The 18,788-nt window shown below is 44.6% G+C and overlaps 3 protein-coding genes across 3 annotated transcripts; all 3 read left to right on the forward strand.

Moving 5' to 3' along the window:
- Window positions 1–2,124: 2,124 nt before the first annotated feature.
- Window positions 2,125–2,427, forward strand: VC83_00185 (uncharacterized protein; the record flags this gene model as incomplete). The annotated part of the gene is made up of 2 exons (XM_024463881.1): window positions 2,125–2,149; window positions 2,216–2,427. The coding sequence occupies 2 exons, from the start codon at window positions 2,125–2,127 to the stop codon at window positions 2,425–2,427; spliced, it is 237 nt and encodes a 78-aa protein (XP_024328468.1).
- A 2,914-nt stretch (window positions 2,428–5,341) lies between these two features.
- On the forward strand, window positions 5,342–7,195 carry VC83_00186 (uncharacterized protein). The gene is made up of 4 exons (XM_024463882.1): window positions 5,342–5,881; window positions 5,934–6,047; window positions 6,094–6,656; window positions 6,710–7,195. The coding sequence occupies exons 1-4, from the start codon at window positions 5,395–5,397 to the stop codon at window positions 7,025–7,027; spliced, it is 1,482 nt and encodes a 493-aa protein (XP_024328469.1). The 5' UTR covers window positions 5,342–5,394; the 3' UTR covers window positions 7,028–7,195.
- A 147-nt stretch (window positions 7,196–7,342) lies between these two features.
- VC83_00187 (uncharacterized protein) lies at window positions 7,343–8,201 on the forward strand (the record flags this gene model as incomplete). The annotated part of the gene is made up of 4 exons (XM_024463883.1): window positions 7,343–7,740; window positions 7,797–7,928; window positions 8,000–8,112; window positions 8,164–8,201. 4 exons carry the CDS (start codon window positions 7,343–7,345, stop codon window positions 8,199–8,201), a joined length of 681 nt encoding a protein of 226 aa, XP_024328470.1.
- Window positions 8,202–18,788: the final 10,587 nt, after the last annotated feature.

Genomic DNA, 18,788 nt, shown 5'->3' on the forward strand with positions numbered 1-18,788 from the left:
GGACCGACAATGATACAGGTCTAGACTGGATAAAACACTTTAATCAGCATACACGTGTACGAACACAAGGGGTCTGGCGGATGATTGTCCTAGATGGCCATGAGAGCCACCTATCTGCCCAGTTTGATATGTACTGCAAGGAGAACAACATTATTACGCTCTGTCTCCCTGCGCACTCCTCACATCTTACCCAGCCTCTTGATGTTGGGTGTTTTAGTGTACTAAAGCGAATGTATGGTCAAGAACTTGAGGTCTTCATTAAGGCCTCTATTACCCATATCACTAAGATTGAGTTCTTTATTGCATTCAAGGCTGCCCACGACCATACAATGACAACTGAAAATATCCTAGCTGGCTTTCGAGGTACTGGCCTAGTCCCGTACAACCCAGAAGCAGTTCTCTCAAAGCTTGATATCAAGTTACGGACGCCAACACCAACTGGATCCCCCCTACTAGAGGCTGACCCTTGGGTCCCTCAAACGCCACAAACCCCAGCTGATGCAATTTTGCAGTCTAAGTTTGTACAGAATAGAATTGGAATTCATCAAGGAAGCTCCCCAACAACGATTTTTTCAGCTGTAAAGCAGCTGGAGAAGGGTACAGACCGCATTGCGCACCAAATGACCCTTATACAAGAGGAGGTCCGTACCCTTCGAAAGGCCAACACAGCACTTTCAAAGCGTCGGAAAGCCAAGCGTACACGTGTCCAAGATGGAGGGTCACTTACTATAGAAGATGCTCAAAAACTGATCGCTGAAAAAGAGGATAAAGGGTTGAAACGACAGAAAAGGTCAAATGAGGAGGGTGCTGTAGAGGCTGGTCCATCGACTTCGCGGCGCTGTGGGAGGTGCGGCAAGACTGGGCATAATGTATGAACCTGTCAAGAGGTTGAAGAGATATTAGGAGAAGAGAATTCAATTGAGTGTAGTTAATTTTAATGTGTTAGGGTGGAGTAATTGGGTTTGAGGTTGCGATGCTATCGGAAAGTGTTTCATTTGGTGGGATGTTCCGTTTGGTGGTAAACCACGTTAGAGTTATGTCAACTACTAACAGGTATAATGGTGGCTGCACCAGATGTGAAAATCTAGCCACCCAAGGAAAGGGATGATTTTACTAAGATAGCACACTGTCTTAGGAAACAGAGCCAAAGGGTTGTAGCTTAGACTATTCCACAATGCATCAATTAGGTGTATGATGTAGTGGAGTGGTTTAGACAAGTTGTAACAAATGTTGAGTCTGAGAACTCAGGGATAAGTCAGAGGTTAGCACCTCACTGACTTTTCAGAAACAAGGAGTAACAAGATCAATGCTTGAAAGCTTGGAAAAGACATAGAAGTATGTGATAGTCAATTTACTGTATTGTCTGCTTGCCCTTTCTTAAGGAAAGGGCAAGCCTATTTATGCTAAAGGAGTGTAGTTCTCTCATTTTCCAAGACTTTCCATAACTAACCAGGCTTGGTAACTGTAGTCAGAATGGCTCTTCCTATATGGTGATCCAGCGAATCGGTGCACGACTGGTATCATGAGCCCATTTACTCATATAAGGGGGCGGCGTCATTTATCACCTGAAGAGAAGGCGTTTAACCACTCACTCTCATCAGTACGGATTGCAGTTGAGAATTGCTTCGGTCGAATCCAACAGCTATTTACATATACTGCCTTTAATAAGGGGTTAAAGTCAGGAAGCCAACCGGTAGCAGCTTACTTTGCGGTTGCTATTCTCCTGACGAATTGCCATACTTGTATGGCTGGTAATCAGATATCACATCGATTCAAAGTCAGTCCGCCATCAATTGAAGAGTATTTGTATATATTAGAATAGCTAGCTACATAGTAATCAATCCTGTTGTCCCATGCCCATCCGCTCTATCATCGAAGAGAACGAAGAGAACATCTGCTGCTGTTCTCTTCGAATATCTTCAAACTGAGTGGCGAACACAGCTTGAAGCTACTCCTCTTGAGCCTTCAAGTGGAATTCGAAGTTCCCATCTAGTGCCTCTGGATGTAGAGGCGGTGGTAAAGAAAGCATCTTCACTAGATCTTCTACCATAGAGAAGAGGCGCTCTTCTTTGTCGTTATCCAGGATGGCGGCGTTATGCATCTGAGAACGCTGAGAAGCAACAGATGGATGCGGCAAAGGAGAAGGCTGGTAAGAACGGTCAAGTGGTGATGGAGAAGATTGAATATCATCGTCATCAATGATAACGAGAAGCAGCTACATTCTTCAAGAATGTAGCTGCCGATTGGACGAAAGAGACTGGCAAAGAGCACAGAACTCTTCGTCGAGTGCTTAGGAGAGGTATTGCTGCACGGCAGAAATACCTTGAGGATCTTGGTACTGGCGAGCAAGACGGCCGAACGGAACGGGAGTTATACGAGGACAACTGGATAGCTGTCCTCAATGCTGATGCCACTGTTATCCGCTAGCGAAGAGAGCACCGAGGCAATATTGGTGCCAAGAGCGAAGCTTCTTTCCTCGCCCGTGCGGCAATGCTTCTTACAATGAAGGAGAAGCGGTCTATCAACCCGCCAGTGCCTTCGCCTTGGAATCCTCTTCCAGCACGCCAGGCACAGCAATTGGTAAGTGGTAGTGGAGATGAAGAAGTCGTTATCATTGATGACGATGATATTCAATCTTCTCCATCACCACTTGACCGTTCTTACCAGCCTTCTCCTTTGCCGCATCCATCTGTTGCTTCTCAGCGTTCTCAGATGCATAACGCCGCCATCCTGGATAACGACAAAGAAGAGCGCCTCTTCTCTATGGTAGAAGATCTAGTGAAGATGCTTTCTTTACCACCGCCTCTACATCCAGAGGCACTAGATGGGAACTTCGAATTCCACTTGAAGGCTCAAGAGGAGTAGCTTCAAGCTGTGTTCGCCACTCAGTTTGAAGATATTCGAAGAGAACAGCAGCAGATGTTCTCTTCGTTCTCTTCGATGATAGAGCGGATGGGCATGGGACAACAGGATTGATTACTATGTAGCTAGCTATTCTAATATATACAAATACTCTTCAATTGATGGCGGACTGACTTTGAATCGATGTGATATCTGATTACCAGCCATACAAGTATGGCAATTCGTCAGGAGAATAGCAACCGCAAAGTAAGCTGCTACCGGTTGGCTTCCTGACTTTAACCCCTTATTAAAGGCAGTATATGTAAATAGCTGTTGGATTCGACCGAAGCAATTCTCAACTGCAATCCGTACTGATGAGAGTGAGTGGTTAAACGCCTTCTCTTCAGGTGATAAATGACGCCGCCCCCTTATATGAGTAAATGGGCTCATGATACCAGTCGTGCACCGATTCGCTGGATCACCATATAGGAAGAGCCATTCAGAATCTTCTTTGCCTTCCATAATCTGCTCGAGTTTGGCTTCGCAGCCAGACTCTTGCCACATCATCCAATCATTTGCCGTTCCAAGAAAGGGGCCACAGACCGACGACGCCAGACCATCTGGTGTTACAACAGCTTGCATTGCTGGCCATGCTGACGCTTATGGCCGTTATATACTACACGCTAGGCTTCATCAGGACCTGACGGACGTGAGAATCCTCGAAACGTGCCGTCTACGAAGCCCCATATACGAGGGCATTGGCCAATAGCTTCTATAGCTATAGAGAACTCTTGCATCTTATCATATGTTAGATGCGAGGCCCACGCTAAAGTTGAAGCAAACCGGCCAATCAAATACTGACAGGTATCATTGAATATGATACTTAACCAGGTGCTAGATCTTCCAAAGATCCCAATGCAAGTGCTCCACCGGCTTGGATATGCCAGGCGGACGAGTACGACACATAAAGCAGCCTCGGGGTCAGCAACAACCCGGTGACGATATACAAGATCTTCGAGCCGAAGAAGGGGTAAGAGACGCCGGATCTCTTCAATTGAGAAGCTAGATAGTATTTAGTATAATATATAATCAAATAAGAGCTGACTTACCGTAAATAATGCTTCACTTTGACTGGGGAGTCTTGCCCCCACGCTTCGAGAGTCCATGACATAGACTCATACTCAAACGGCGCCCGGTATCGACGCTGTAAGGCCTCAATATGAAGCCGCTGGCGACGACGACGTAGTCGTAGAAGTAGTATACTGGTAGCTATCGTTGCCACCAGCAATTGCTGCCTCCGAATTGGCATTCTAACGCTGGAATTGAGGCTGTGATAATGTGATGATTTTTTCCACCGCTGTCATGACCAAAAGGTACTTGTCCACAATGACTCTACACGCAAAATTTATATAGGCAAGGCATCAGGGGTAAGTACCACATGGCTTGACAAAATCTGATCAAAACGGTACTTGTCCACAATGACTCCACACGCAAAATTTATATGGCCAAGGCATTAGGGGTAAGTACTAGTATGGTCAAACCAAGCTATATACCGAATCTCATACATTTTCTACATATCCACTCCGTACGATCAATACCATCACCAAAAGGCAAAATCAGCACTCAGGGGCAGTATGGAAATCTTATATTACCACATTAGGCCTAATTAAAACTATCTACTAGGGTCTACGAGCGCTATAGCCAGCCAGCTGAGCCTGGGCTGTAACGCGGCAGCTTGGCAATTACCACATGAGGTAATGGTCAAGCCGAAGGTCCGATGGCTTTAGCAGCCTGACCGACCTTACTGTCGATTGTCAGTCAGTTCGTCGGTCGCAAGTGAGGGGAAGTTATGCATAATACCTTGGCATTCTTGGCAGGAAAAACTTTTGAACGCTACCTTCGTATTTAGTGGCGGCATACGAGTACGAAAGCTTTAGTTTGTTATGCCGGACCTGCTATACTAGGTAGGCCCGGGATAGCCCTGTCGGACGCTGACGGCCGAAGCTAAATTTGGTTTTTTGTACAATTTGTTTACTGGGACCTGATTCCGTTACCTGCCGCAACCGTGATGGATTTGATAGTTCAGGCACGCGAAAGCGATAGCTCGCAAGGCGTCTCTGATATCTGACATTTCACCTTCAATCGGTTGGAAAGGTTCTCGAGGTGGAGCTTCTACCTCTTTAACTTCGCTTCGCGCCCGACCATAAGGGCCTATCCAAGATAGGCAATCCCCTATTTTGGGAGGCCCTTATATTTACGGAAAGGCTACCAAAGTGGGACCCCTCGCTTCCTCAGCTGTGATGATCATGACCATGGAGCCGTTATCATGAACATTAGGGCCTATTCAGGATGGTCGTCCGAGCAAGGGACTCTTTTCCGGAATATACCGTACATTCCGGAAAGGCTGCTTGTGATCGTGCCATGCAGATGTATCCAAGATGAACGTTCCCCTATATTAGGGGGCTTTATATCGAGGGCGCCCCCCGCTGAGTAGGTGACAGGCAAGCATTTGTGGCGTTGAATCTCGTATATTTTCTCTCAATCACTTAAGCTATGAGATCCTCTACCAGCTTCGCTGCTGCGATTGGGATTCTTGCAGCAGCGCCAGCGCTTGCAGACATTTGTCAAACACTACAGGCTTCCGGCCGAAATGTGGACAAGCCTTTCACTCTAGCATACGAGACCGAACAAAAGAATTACTGGTCAACAGCGTGTGCAAGCCTTCGGCCGAGATGCATGCTCTCTCCGAACAGTACCCAGGAGGTGGCCGACATTGTTGCAGCGCTACATAAGACCAATGACCAATTCGCTGTCAAGTCAGGAGGCCATATGCCTAACAATGGTTTTGCCAGTATTGCCAATGGGATTCTGATCTCTACCCGAAATCTCGACCAGGTCGTCTACGACCCTGATACTAGAAACGTTGTTGTTGGCCCTGGTCTCAAATGGGAGGAGATCGTAAAGGGCATTGAGGAGACCGGCCGCACTGTTGTCGGTGGACGGATTGGCGCCGTTGGAGTTGGAGGATATCTTCTTGGAGGCGAGTTATATTGCATCATCTTCTCATTTCGCTCCTTCTAACTTTTACGTAGGAGGTCTCAGCTTCCTCAGCGCACAGTACGGATGGGGAGCTAACAACGTTGTCAATTATGAGATTGTCCTTGCAAACGCCACCATCGTCAATGCCAATGCGACGTCAAACCAAGGTCAGTATATGATCGCAAACTGTCAAAACTAGCTAACAGACTTTAGATCTCTTCGCATCTCTCAAGGGTGGTGGTAACAACTTCGGAATAGTAACAGCTTTCACAATCAAGACGCATCCACAGGCACACAAAATCTGGGGCGGAAACTACATCATCGACGCTCGCAAGACGGACCAGGTCCTCGCCGCAATCCGTGACTTTACCGAGTACAATCTGGATGATAAAGCCGCAATCATCGCGACTTCGGAACGTAGTACCCTCCTCAACACCTGGATCTTGTTTCTGTTCTACGATGGCCTTGAGCCTCCGGCAGGAGTTTTCGATAACTTCACGCACATTGGACCCATCCTCAAGACAACCAAGACAAGGAGTTATCTGGAGCTCGTAAAGTTTAACGACCAATTTATCCTGAAGGGCCAGCGATACGTTATTGCCACAGAAACGACCCCTCTCCCGAACAAGACTGAGGGTGCCGTAGTCATGAGATCGATATATGACCACTGGACCGATGTTACGAAGTCAATCATTCTGGAGCCAGGCCTGCTGAGTTCGATCGCTTTTCAGCCAATGCCGCGTTCAATTACGAGCAAGGCCAAGGCACTTGGAGGAGTAAGTACAACCTCAAAATAAATAAAGATATGCTGTCTAACCGTGTCTTACAGGACTTGATGGACTTTGAGACAACCCACGACTACATCGTTATGGAACTTGATTTCTCTTACCTCTTCGCAAGCTCCGACACTGCAGTTGATGCCGCGACCCAGAACTTGTACAACGGCATGCGCAACATCGTCGACCAGCACGTGGAGAACGGACGTCTTCCTGATATTTACCGGCCATTGTTCATGAACGATGCGTATTTCAGAGAGGATTACTGGGGCAGACTGCGCACAGCTGAGAAGGCCCGCGTGGTTAGACACGCAGTTGACCCCGAGGGATTCTTCCAGACCAGAACCAGCGGAGGGTTCAGGTTGTCATGATCTCGAAATGTATATAATAAATGGATCATAATTGATAATAGTGACCGGGCAGGGTACATATTACATATAGCGGCTAGAATATTTTCCGGGATCGGAAGTTATATAATATTGTCATCGCGTATGGAGCTGGCCTAAATCCTGTGTGCGGGGAATAAAGGAATCCATATCTTAGTAATCGCCACGTTTTGATTTGGAGGTGCATATAATGCCGTCCGTGTTTGGTTTTACCCTGGTGAGAAATGCATCTCCGCGTTGGCGGCAGGAGGCTCCGCGGGAGCCGCTGAAACCTCAACGGGTTTCTGCGACACTAACTCTATGACGATGTCATCTTCCGGTCGTTCTCGTAACTTGTGTTGTGCATTTGATATTGACTCATTAAGAAAAAAGACTACCCAACTGCGTCACTCTTATAATAATTGTGTGTTGATAGGCACGCCGAAGTTTCCTTTCTCTCGGCCCCGCGGAGCAGAGCCAGCAGAAGAATATGCTATCCTCCGCGCCAACGAGCCCGTATCCAAGGTCGAGCTCTTGGATGGAAGCCACGCATGGCTCGTTGTTAAACACAAAGATATCTGCAGTGTCCTCACTGACCAGCGCCTCTCGAAGCAGCGCAATCGTCCTGACTTCCCGGAACTCGACCAGGGTGGAAAGGAGGCAGCGAAGCGAAAGCCGACATTTGTTGATATGGACAAGCCGGACCACATGAAGCAAAGGTTATAAATCTGATAATCCAATTGTAGAGCTAGGCTAATGTGTTTTGAACCCACAGGGGCATGATCGAAGACATATTCTCGCGCGAAGCTATTGAGAGAATGCGTCCCAGCATCCAAAATACTGTTGATACTCTTCTTGACGACTTGATAAAGGATGGCTGTAGGAATCCGGTTGATGTCGTGGAGAAGTTGGCTCTCCCGGTTGCATCTTACGTGCTCCAAATAAACCGACTGCTGACATGTTTGATTGCTTCATTAGACTATTTATGGAATCCTCGGTGCACCATTCGAAGACCTCAAGTTTCTCACACAGCAAGCCGCCATCCGTAGTAATGGGAGCGCTACCGCAACAGCCGCATCCCAAGCAAATCAGTGGGTTTCATGTATCTTCTTATTGGTCTTGGTTTCTAACGAACTATTTAGAGACCTCCTCGACTATATCGGAAAATTGGTTGATATGAGAGTTTCTGAGCCGAATGGCGATCTCATCAGCAAAATTGTAACAGAACGGGTCAGTGAAACTCCTACTGTCTATTTACCAGATAATCCTAACAAATATTCTTCTGCTAGCTCGTGACGGGCCACATCCAGCGAGACAGATGGCGTTCTTAATGCTCGTTGCAGGGAACGCTACAATGGTCAACATGATTAATCTGGATGGTCATTCCACAAACTGTTTAGTGAATTAACTAACATATTCGATGTGTTTGTCTTGTAGGGAATAGCTACCTTGTTCGAAAATCCTTCCCAGCTTGCCGACCTGAAGAAAGCCCCATCGTTGAGGCTCTGCCCTAGCAACCCGCCGTGTGGCCAAAGTTGACATCACCCTAGGGGGCAAGGTAATGCTCACTTTTCACAGTTTTGCGTCTGTTTACTGACTCGTAAACCCCGCAGGTAATTAAAGCCGGCGAAGGGATAATTGCAGCCACACAATCCGGAAACCGTGATGCGACGTCTTCCATAACCCCGATACATTTGACATGTATAGGAAGCGCGGGGACGAATCAGCTTTCGGTTACGGATATGGAGAGCATCGCTGCGTTGCGGAGTGGCTTGCCCGCACCGAGCTGTAATTTGTCTTCTGTAAGCACTTTTGCTCCTGCATTCTAACTTTCACGGCTAACAAATAGTTACAGCTACTTTGTTCCAGAGGCTCCCAAATTTAAAGCTGGCAGTTCCGCTAAATGAAGTAAAGTACTCGCCGCCAGAGCGTGATGTTTGTTGGAGATTCGGGGAAATCCTGGGATTTGCCAAGGAATTAGCCTTGGGAGCGTTTCCCAAGGGTATCCCATTGGCCTGCTTGGCCGCAGTTATCTCTATGACCAACTCCGTGGGAGGTAAGCCAAAGCTCAGGGTTTCGGCTACTCCCCAGGAATCACCTATATAAGCTACGTAGAACGGTGAGATATTTAGATAATTCAATTGACTCTATTATATTGCTATATACTGTATTCTGCTCTGAGATATCTCTGTTCTGTCAACCACTGCCAAGAAGAGTGATTACGGTGGCCGGAGAATCCCATACGATTTTGGGTGTAAATCTCCGGATCCACGAATCAGCTCCAATTATGTTTCCAATCACGTGGTAGATATGAATGATAAATTCATACACCCTCAAATAGAAGACGAGCGCGGCTGTCATTAGATTTCATGTTACTTGGGGGGGAAAGGAAACACTGCTGTATTTTAGTAAGCGGATTTCAGTTTTTCTCACTTGATGGTATAATGTTGGCCTAAGGTCTCAATTCTCACCAGTAATTTTCGCTTTTGGTGGAACTAGATTTCTCCGATCACTAAGGCGGCTTAAAATATAAGAAGGCCACTAATAATATGATTATTATACGGCTAGGGCCTCATCTGCCTAAAACATGATCCCCTTACATGTGTATCTTTAACTTTAGCCAGTTTGACCGGCTGAAGTGTAGGATATTTACCATCTATGTAATCTATGTGAGGTTTGCCAGACTGTAATGGTGGGTGCACCAGATGTGAGAATCTAGCCACCCAAGGAAGGGATGAATTTACTAAGACAACACACTGTCTTAGGAAACAGAGCCAAAGGGTTGTAGCTTAGACTATTCCACAACGCAGCAATCAGGTGTGTGATGTAGTGAAGTGGTTCAGACAAGTTGCAACAAATGTTGAGTCTGGGAACTCAGGGGTAAGTCAGAGGTTAACACCTCACTGACTTTTCAGAAACAAGGAGTAACAAGATGAATGCTTGGAAGCTTGGAAAAGACGTGGAAGTATGTGATAGTCGATTTACTGTATTGTCTGCTTGCCCTTTCTTAAGGAAAGGGCAATCCTATTTATGCTAAAGGAGTGTAGTTCTCTCATTTTCCAAGACTTTACATGACTTACCAGGCTTGGTAACTGTAGTCGACGTAAGAGAATCCCATAGAACCATCTCTTAGGTTCGTAGCCTATAGGAAGTAAAAGGAGGTCCAAGGTCAGAGTACCCCTATAAGCAAATTATGTCATAGACAAATTATGTCATAGACAAATTATGTCATAACTTAACCAATCTTGTGGGTAACTAAAGAGCGATGACGTGTAATGAATCATAGAGGTTCGTAGGAGCTTTTAGAGCTATCGTTCATGCTCCTAGGCCTCTAGTTGGTAGAGATATGTCATGTGGTAGTATGAGTGATGTCATGTAATGAATCATAGAGGATTGTAGAGATATGCTATGTGGTAATATCGGCCCAGTAACTAAGGAGCAATGACGTGTAATGAATCATAGATGGTTGTAGCAATCGTTGAGTAGTATTGCTCTTGTTGTTGGTGTGATAAGCCAAAATATGTATAGTGACTTGTAGGTCTGAGGAGATTTCCAAGTTTGCTCTTGAGTTTGATAGCAAACTGAGTGCAACGAATGTCAGTATGACATGATACCCCTCTTAAGGACGTTTGTTAGCTGTGTGCTTGCCCTTTAGCCAGGTGGCTTTCTTAGAAAGAAATTCTAGAATCAGCTTGGATGCTTTTTTAGATTTCTCTTAGGTTCCCAAGTGTTGTCACTTGTAGGATAGCCTTTCCACTTAACGAGGAAGTAGTCCTGACCTCTAAGTGTCTTTTTGTCAAGGATAGACTCTACTTCATATTCTGGTTGATCCAAAATCAGAACAGGAGGTGGAGGAGACTGAAGTGGTCTTAAGGAACTTTCTTGTGCCTTAGACAAGAGAGATGCATGGAAGACATTATGGATAGTCCAAGTAGGTGGTAATGCAAGCTCGAAAGCATTCTTGGGCAGATCTTCTCCATCTTGCAGAATTTGCTTACAACAACACGGTCTCTAACACCACAAAAGAGACACCTTTCTATGCAAACTATGGTTATCACCCTAGGTTTGATGTGGCAGAACTTAATTGTCCTGAAAATCTCAAAAACCCTTCTGCTACTGAAAGATCATCTACCTTAAGGGCCTCCAGGACTATCTCAAGGTCCAAATACAGCGTGCACAAGACGAGCAGGCTCAGGCCTTTAACAGGGGGGTGGTTGCACCACAATTCAAAGTTGGTGATCAAGTCTTTTTGTCTAGAAGACATATCACAACTACTAGACCATCAGACAAACTTGATACTAAAAGACTTGAACCCTTTAAGATCACAAGGACTATTGGCAATGTCTTGAGCATAGTTTGTATAAATTCTTAGATATTGTTCAAGTACAGAGTTGACTCTCTCTGTCTGGCCATCTGTTTGAGGGTGATAAGCTGTAGAAAAGCGTTGTTCCATGTTTAAGAGTTTAGAGAACTCCTTAAAAAAGTTTGAAGTGAAAACTGCTCCCCTATCTGAGATCCAGTGTCCAGGAATTCCATGATATTTAAAGACCACCTTGAGGAATAGCCACGCAAGTTCAGAAGCTGTGATAGTCTCATTGCAAGGCTCAAAGTGTGCCATTTTTGTGAGCCTTTCTACCACCACAAGGATAGAGTCATAAGGGGTAGCACCCCCTTTTGGGATAGAAGGAGGCAACTTGACTATAAAGTCAATGGATATGGAGTCCCATGGGTGTTCTGGTATATGCAAGAGGCCATAGGGCTTTTGCCGTGTAGGTTTGTTCAAGTTGCAAGTAGTGCAAGAAGATATATAGTCTTGAAGAGTAGTCCTTAGACTAGGCCAGTAGAACTTTCTTGTTAGAGGTTCATAAGTTTTTGCAAAGCCAAAGTGCCCTGCAGCTGGAGCATCATGGAACTGCTATAGGAGGTGTAGCTGTAATCGTTTATCCCTTGGGACATAGATATAGCTCTTGAATAAGAGAAGTCCTTGCTGATTTTTTGAGAAATTTTGTAGTCCAACTTTCTCAAGAGAGGAGCCTTTCTTCTGGAGGTATTCCAAAGTTCTTTTGGCAAAGGGATCGTGGTTGTAAGCATCTTTGAATGCTTTAAGAAGTGTTGCTGAGGGTGTATAGTCTTTAAAGCTCTCTGGTTTTTGAGAAGAGGTAATGGGGGCAACTTGGTCTTGAGGGGATAAGTTTCCCTCTAAGTCCTCTGTAATGTGAGGGTTGCTTAAAGATGCTGCTATAAGCTTTGTAGAGTCTAGCAGGGCCTTTGTATTGCTTATTTTAGCAGAATCTTGGTAGTCATGTCTTCTTGAGAGGAGATCTGCTCTTTGATTCTTGGCCCCTGAGACATGTTTTATAACAAAGTCAAAACCTCCTAGTTGTTTAGACCACCTTGCTTGTCGTCGATTGAGCTGTTTAGTGGTTGTAAAGGTCAAGAGATTTGAATGGTCACTGTAAATAGTGATAGGATAGTTTGCCCCTTCAAGGTAGCATCTCCAATGCTTTAGAGAACATACTATGGCAAGCAGTTCCTTGTCTGTAATGGGATAGTTTTGTTCAGCTGCTGATAGCTTTCTTGAGTAAAATGCCACAGGCTGTAGCTCTTCTTGTTTGTCTTTTGGAGCTTGGTATAAGATTCCAGAAATGGAAAAATCTGAGGCATCTTGTCATATTGACATTCGTTGCACTCAGTTTGCTATCAAACTCAAGAGCAAACTTAGAAATCTCCTCCTCAAACCTACAAGTCACCATACATATCTTGGCTTATCACACCAACAACAGAAGCAATACTACTCAACGATTGCTGCAAACTCTTCTACTACATCTGTTTATGCTACATACATCACGGCATATCATTTGGACACTCACTGAACAAGTTATTAAGAAAATCTCCTCCTTAAGGGGGTGGGCCAATACTACCACATGGCATATCTCTACCAACTAGAGGCCTAGGAACATGAACAATAGCTCTAGAAGCTTCTACAACCCTCTATGATTCATTACACGTCATCGCTCCTTAGTTACCCACAAGATTGGTTAAGTTATGACATAATTTATCTATAGGTACTCTGACCTTGGACCTCCTTTTCACTTCCTATAGGCTAGGAACCTAAGAGATGGTTCTATGGGATTCTCTTACGTTCACTACATGATTAGCAAGCTAGTTGTGGGTCGCACTTGATTTCTAATACATTTACCAAGCCTGGTTAGTCATGGAAAGTCATGGAAAATGAGAGAACTACACTCCTTTGGCATAAATAGGATTGCCCTTTCCTTAAGAAAGGGCAAGCAGGCAATACAGTAAATAGACTATCACATACTTCCACGTCTTTTACAAGCTTCCAAGCATTCATCTTGTTACTCCTTGTTTCTGAAAAGTCAGTGAGGTGTTAACCTCTGACTTACCCCTGAGTTCCCAGACTCAACATTTGTTGCAACTTGTCTAAACCACTTCACTACATCACACACCTGATTGCTGCGTTGTGGAATAGTCTAAGCTACAACCCTTTGGCTCTGTTTCCTAAGACAGTGTGTTGTCTTAGTAGAATCATCCCTTCCTTGGGTGGCTAGATTCTCACATCTGGTGCACCCACCATTACACATCTGTCTCAAGAGTGGCAGGTTTCAAGGGGTTAAAGTGTAGTAACATTTTCCCTTCTTTGAATTCTCCTTTAAGAGCATCGAAAGCATCTTGCTGTGTCTTATCCCAGTGATACAAAGTGTCCTTGTGAAGTAATTGAGTAAGGGGTAAAGCCAAGGATGTATATCTTGGTATAAACCTCCTGTAATAGTTGGCAAACCCAAGGAAAGACTAAACCTCTTTAATGCTGGAAGGAATAGGCCACGTTTGTACTGCTTTTGTCTTTTCAGGATCCATCTGAATGCCTTCTGTTGAAATTCTATGTCCCAAGAAATCAACTTGAGACATATGGAAAAGACATTTCTCAAGTTTGCAAAAGAGTTGTGCTTGAGATAGCTTCTCTAAGACTTGTCTAACATGTAGAACATGCTCTTGAGTGTCTAAAGAGTATATAAGAATGTCGTCTAAGTATACAACAACAAAGATATCCAAGTAAGGTCTTAGAATATCATTCATGAGAGCTTGGAAAGAAGCAGGTGCATTGGCAAGGCCAAAAGGCATTACCTGGTATTCAAAATGACCATAGCGTGTTCTGAATGCTGTCTTCCACTCATCACCTTCTTTGATGCGTATCAGGTTATAAGCTCCCCTGAGATCTAACTTGGTAAAGACCCTTGCTGAAGAGAGCCTATCCATGAGCTCAGGGATAAGGGGTAAAGCATATCTGTTTTTAACAGTGACTGCATTAAGGCCCCTATAATCAACACAGAGATGCAAGGAGCCATCTTTCTTCTTGACAAAGAGAATGGGAGCTCATGCTGGTGAGGAAGAAGGTCTGATAAAGCCAGAACTAAGGTTCTCATCTAGGTATTCTCTGAGAGTTTTCAGCTCTAATTCAGATAGAGAGTAGATAGGGCCATAGGGAGGCATTGAGCCTTCTGCGAGTGGCATCTCATGGTCATAAGGCTGGTGCTTTGGCAGAATTGATGCCTTTGCCTTGTCAAAAAGATGTTGGTAGTCTTGGTATGCTAAAGGCAAAATGACCTCCTGAGATGATTTCTCCAAATCTGAAGTAGCTGCTATCTCCAGGACAGGTTGAAAAGGTTTAACCCATATCAGAGATGATATATCGTCCATAGTTTGGTCAAAATCCTTGATCTGGGACAAGTCTGAGTCTTGGACCTGAATAGGGGTAACTGAGGCTTGAAGGGTTTTTTCAGTATTGAGCTCAGGATTTGAGCTAAACCCAAGCGATAAATGCTTCCAATTGATAGTTGGATCATGCCTTTGAAGCCATGGAAGACCTAGGATGACTGGGTACTTCATTGGTATAACATCTAAAGAGATGGTGTCTGAAAATGTTAATTTTCCTAGGGGAATCTCAAGTTTGAGTACTGGGGTGTTGCAGGTAATGGAACCTGAACTGATAGGAGTTCCATCAATGACTCGTAGCAACTCTGGAGTGCGTTTGGGGACTGTAGGTCCCCAAACGCACTCCAGAGTTGCTAATAGCACTCCTGAATTCTGTGTCCCCCTTTGCCACAGTATAAACAAAGGTTGTTGTCCATTCTGTGTTTTCTGTCTTGAGGAGTAAGTTTACCCCTTTTCAGTTTTTGAGGGCTTCTTGTAGGCTGAGGTGCTGAATTTGCTGTAGATCTCTTTATAGAGGCGTCTAAGTCCATAGGTTCAGGTGCTGAGTCCTTAGCAGTTGGTGTAGAGGTGTAATTGTTGAAATTTCTTGTTGGATGCCAGTCTTGGTTCTTCTCCTTTCTTCTTTCAAAAAGCCTATCATCAAGTCTGACAGCTTTTTCTATAAGCATTTGAAGTGTTGTAGGGTGTTCTTCTTTGCTGAGTTCATCCTTAATAGAGCTCTTGAGCCCTTGGTAGTAAGTGAAGACTAAGGCTTCTTCATTCCAAGTCAAGTGAGAAGTGATTCTCCTAAATTCTGTTGTATACTGAGCAGCAGAGGTCTTTTGACATAGCTTCTGTAGCTCTCTTTCTGCTGTAGCAGTTCGTTGATGTCTCCAAAGGTCCTGGTAAGTTCCTCTTGAAACTGGTCATAAGAGGTAATCAAAGGTGTAGTGGTATTTTGGTTGTTGCCACTAAGTCTTCTAAGATATGGCTCAAAGAAGTTGAATGCAGATCCACGGAGGTAGCTGGCAGCGAAATATATCTTCTGAATGTCTGAGGTGAACTGATGAGGCCTGAGGGTGAAGTAGATGTCCAGTTGCATAAGAAATCCCTTCAACTTCCTCCTGTCTCCATGGTATAAATCTGGTGTTTGCACTTTAGGAAGTGCACCTGGGGTACCTGACATAGCCAGAGGAGCTGTGGGAAGCTCTGTATGATGTGTCTGAGTTGAGGATTGTGTTGCTGAAGTGTTGGCTTGAAAGGTGTTTTCCAAATTCTCAAGTTTGTTTGCTATATTTTGTATAAAGGCAAACAGTTGTTGCATCTGCTGTTCAGCAGTAGTTGTAGGAGCTTGGTCGTCCTCCATTGTAGTATCGAAGTGCTGCTATAGAAATAGTTGAAGCTTGAAGCAGACAAGGTGTAATGGTGGGTGCACCAGATGTGAGAATCTAGCCACCCAAGGAAGGGGTGATTTTACTAAGACAACACACTGTCTTAGGAAACAGAGCCAAAGGGTTGTAGCTTAGACTATTCCACAACGCAGCAATCAGGTGTATGATGTAGTCAAGTGGTTTAGACAAGTTGCAACAAATGTTGAGTCTGGGAACTCAGGGGTAAGTCAGAGGTTAACACCTCACTGACTTTTCAGAAACAAGGAGTAACAAGATGAATGCTTGGAAGCTTGTAAAAGACGTAGAAGTATGTGATAGTCGATTTACTGTATTGTCTGCTTGCCCTTTCTTAAGAAAAGGGGAATCCTATTTATGCCAAAGGAGTGTAGTTCTCTCATTTTCCAAGACTTTCCATGACTAACCAGGCTTGGTAACTGTATTAGAAATCAAGTGCGACCCACAACTAGCTTGCTAATCATGTAGTGAATGTAAGAGAATCCCATAGAACCATTTCTTAGGTTCCTAGCCTATAGGAAGTGAAAGGAGGTCCAAGGTCATAGTACCCCTATAGACAAATTATGTCATTAACTTAACCAATCTTGTGGGTAACTAAGGAACGATGATGTGTAATGAATCATAGACAGTTGTAGAAGCTTTTGGAGCTATCGTTCATGTTCCTAGGCCTCTAGTTGATAGAGATATGTCATGTGTAGTATTAGCCCAGTAACTAAGGAGTGATGTCATGTAATGAATCATAGAGGGTTGTAGAGATATGCTATGTGGTAGTATTGGCCCAGTAACTAAGGGGCAATGACATGTAATGAATCATAGATGGTTGTAGCAATCGTTGAGTAGCATTGCGCTTGTTGTTGGTGTGATAAGCCATATGTATAGTGACTTGTAGGTTTGAGGAGGAGATTTCTAAGTTTGCTCTTGAGTTTGATAGCAAACTGAGTGCAATGAATGTCAGTATGATATCTTGCTCTCGCTCTTTGTTTAGAGGGCTTCTAGGTTAGAAATTAGGTCCTCAAACTCTAGAGGAATTAGGAGACCAGCTTTTCAAAGAGCTGCCACCCCCTTCTTCTAGAGGGCTCTTGCTTCTAGGCCTCAATTCCTACCTAGCGAAGCTGCTTTTGGGCCTGGTTAGCAGCCTAGTAGGCTACTCGAACCTGCTTAGCCTCAAGCTTCTAAGCTGCCAGCTTAGCTTTCTAGGCCTAAAGCTCGTAAGCATAAGCTGCTGTAAGCTCACCTCTAACTAAAGGTGAGACCGCTTCTTTAACTCCTCAACCTAGCATCAAAAAGCTAGTAGGTCAAGCTCTTGAAGCTAGCCTCCTACTACAACCTCTTCTGTTCCTATGAGCCAATTCCTATAGCTCTCCTTTAAGGGGCTACTAAAACCCTCTAGAACCTGTTGTTTCTAGTACTATAGCCCCTCTTCAACCCTAAAAGTTGAGGGTTTTGGTGTAAAAACCTATAGGTAGAGTTGTAGGCATAGATATAGGTGTAGGCGTGGGCGTGGGCATAAGAGCAGGCTGTGAGTATGTACATAGCTTTGCAAGAGCTATAATGTGGCTTACTAGCCAAATTCCTACTTTCTAAAAAGCTGGTATAATTGTAGACTCCTTAAAAGTCTATAGCTGCATTTTGGTAAGGTCCCTCATAAAGGACTATAGATCATATGTAACATCCATATCACGTATGGCAGCAAGCACAGCCTCTCTATGCTAGTGCTTATATGGCTAGAAGATCCCTACATCTAGTGGCTGAGTAAGATGGGATGGGAATGTGTAACGTACATGTATAGCGAAAGCGCCAAACAAGCGAAAGCGCCAAAATGATGCGGTGACCAAACCCCCCAACTAAATGTTAAATTCCTCAACAACAAAACATGCCCCATAAAAACGATGAAAGCCAATTAGTGCTAGCTATCCAGGCTATGCAAAGCGACCCAAAGTTACGCCTTCGAGTTGCTGCTAGGATCTATTCTGTGGACCACCGCAAGCTAGGTCGTCGTCTAGAAGGTGTACCTTCACGACGCGATATCCAAGCCAACTCACGGAAATTAACTAACCTAGAGGAGTCCGTCCTTGTTCAGTATATACTCGACCTAGCTGCCAAAGGGTTTCCTCCTCGGCTGTCTGTTGTTGAAGATATGGCAAGTCGACTACTTGCAACACGCGACGCGTCACGCGTTGGGTCGCGTTGGGCTTCAAACTTTGTTAAGCGGCGTGTAGAGCTCCAGACACGCTTTCAGCGCAAATACGACTACCAGAGGGCTAAGTGCGAAGATCCAGAAGTTATTAATGGCTGGTTTGAGCTTGTGCGTAACACAATTGCGAAATATGGTATCGATGAAGCAGATATCTACAACTTTGATGAGACTGGGTTTATGATGGGCGTTATCTCAACTGCTATGGTTGTAACAAGCTCAGACGGGCGGGCAAAAGCAAAGAAGGTACAGCCTGGTAATCGGGAATGGGTTACAGTAATCCAAGGCGTTAGTTCTCAAGGTTGGGCAGTACCACCATTTATCATTGTTGCAGGCAAAAACCACCTTACATCTTGGTATGAGAATAGTGGATTTTCAAGCGATTGGGTGATTTCTGTTACTGAAAATGGCTGGACTACAAACGAGAGAGGCATGGATTGGATTCAGCACTTTG

Source organism: Pseudogymnoascus destructans (assembly GCF_001641265.1).
Source record: "Pseudogymnoascus destructans isolate 20631-21 unplaced genomic scaffold scaffold_1, whole genome shotgun sequence".
Taxonomy (NCBI): domain Eukaryota; kingdom Fungi; phylum Ascomycota; class Leotiomycetes; order Thelebolales; family Thelebolaceae; genus Pseudogymnoascus; species Pseudogymnoascus destructans.

Bases quoted from the DNA above. Each gene is read 5' to 3' on its own strand.
- VC83_00186 (XM_024463882.1), top strand. From the start codon at position 5,395: ATGAGATCCTCTACCAGCTTCGCTGCTGCGATTGGGATTCTTGCAGCA. The intron at 5,882-5,933 runs GCGAGTTATATT...ACTTTTACGTAG, and splicing joins TGGAGGATATCTTCTTGGAG to GAGGTCTCAGCTTCCTCAGC. The intron at 6,048-6,093 runs GTCAGTATATGA...AACAGACTTTAG, and splicing joins CAATGCGACGTCAAACCAAG to ATCTCTTCGCATCTCTCAAG.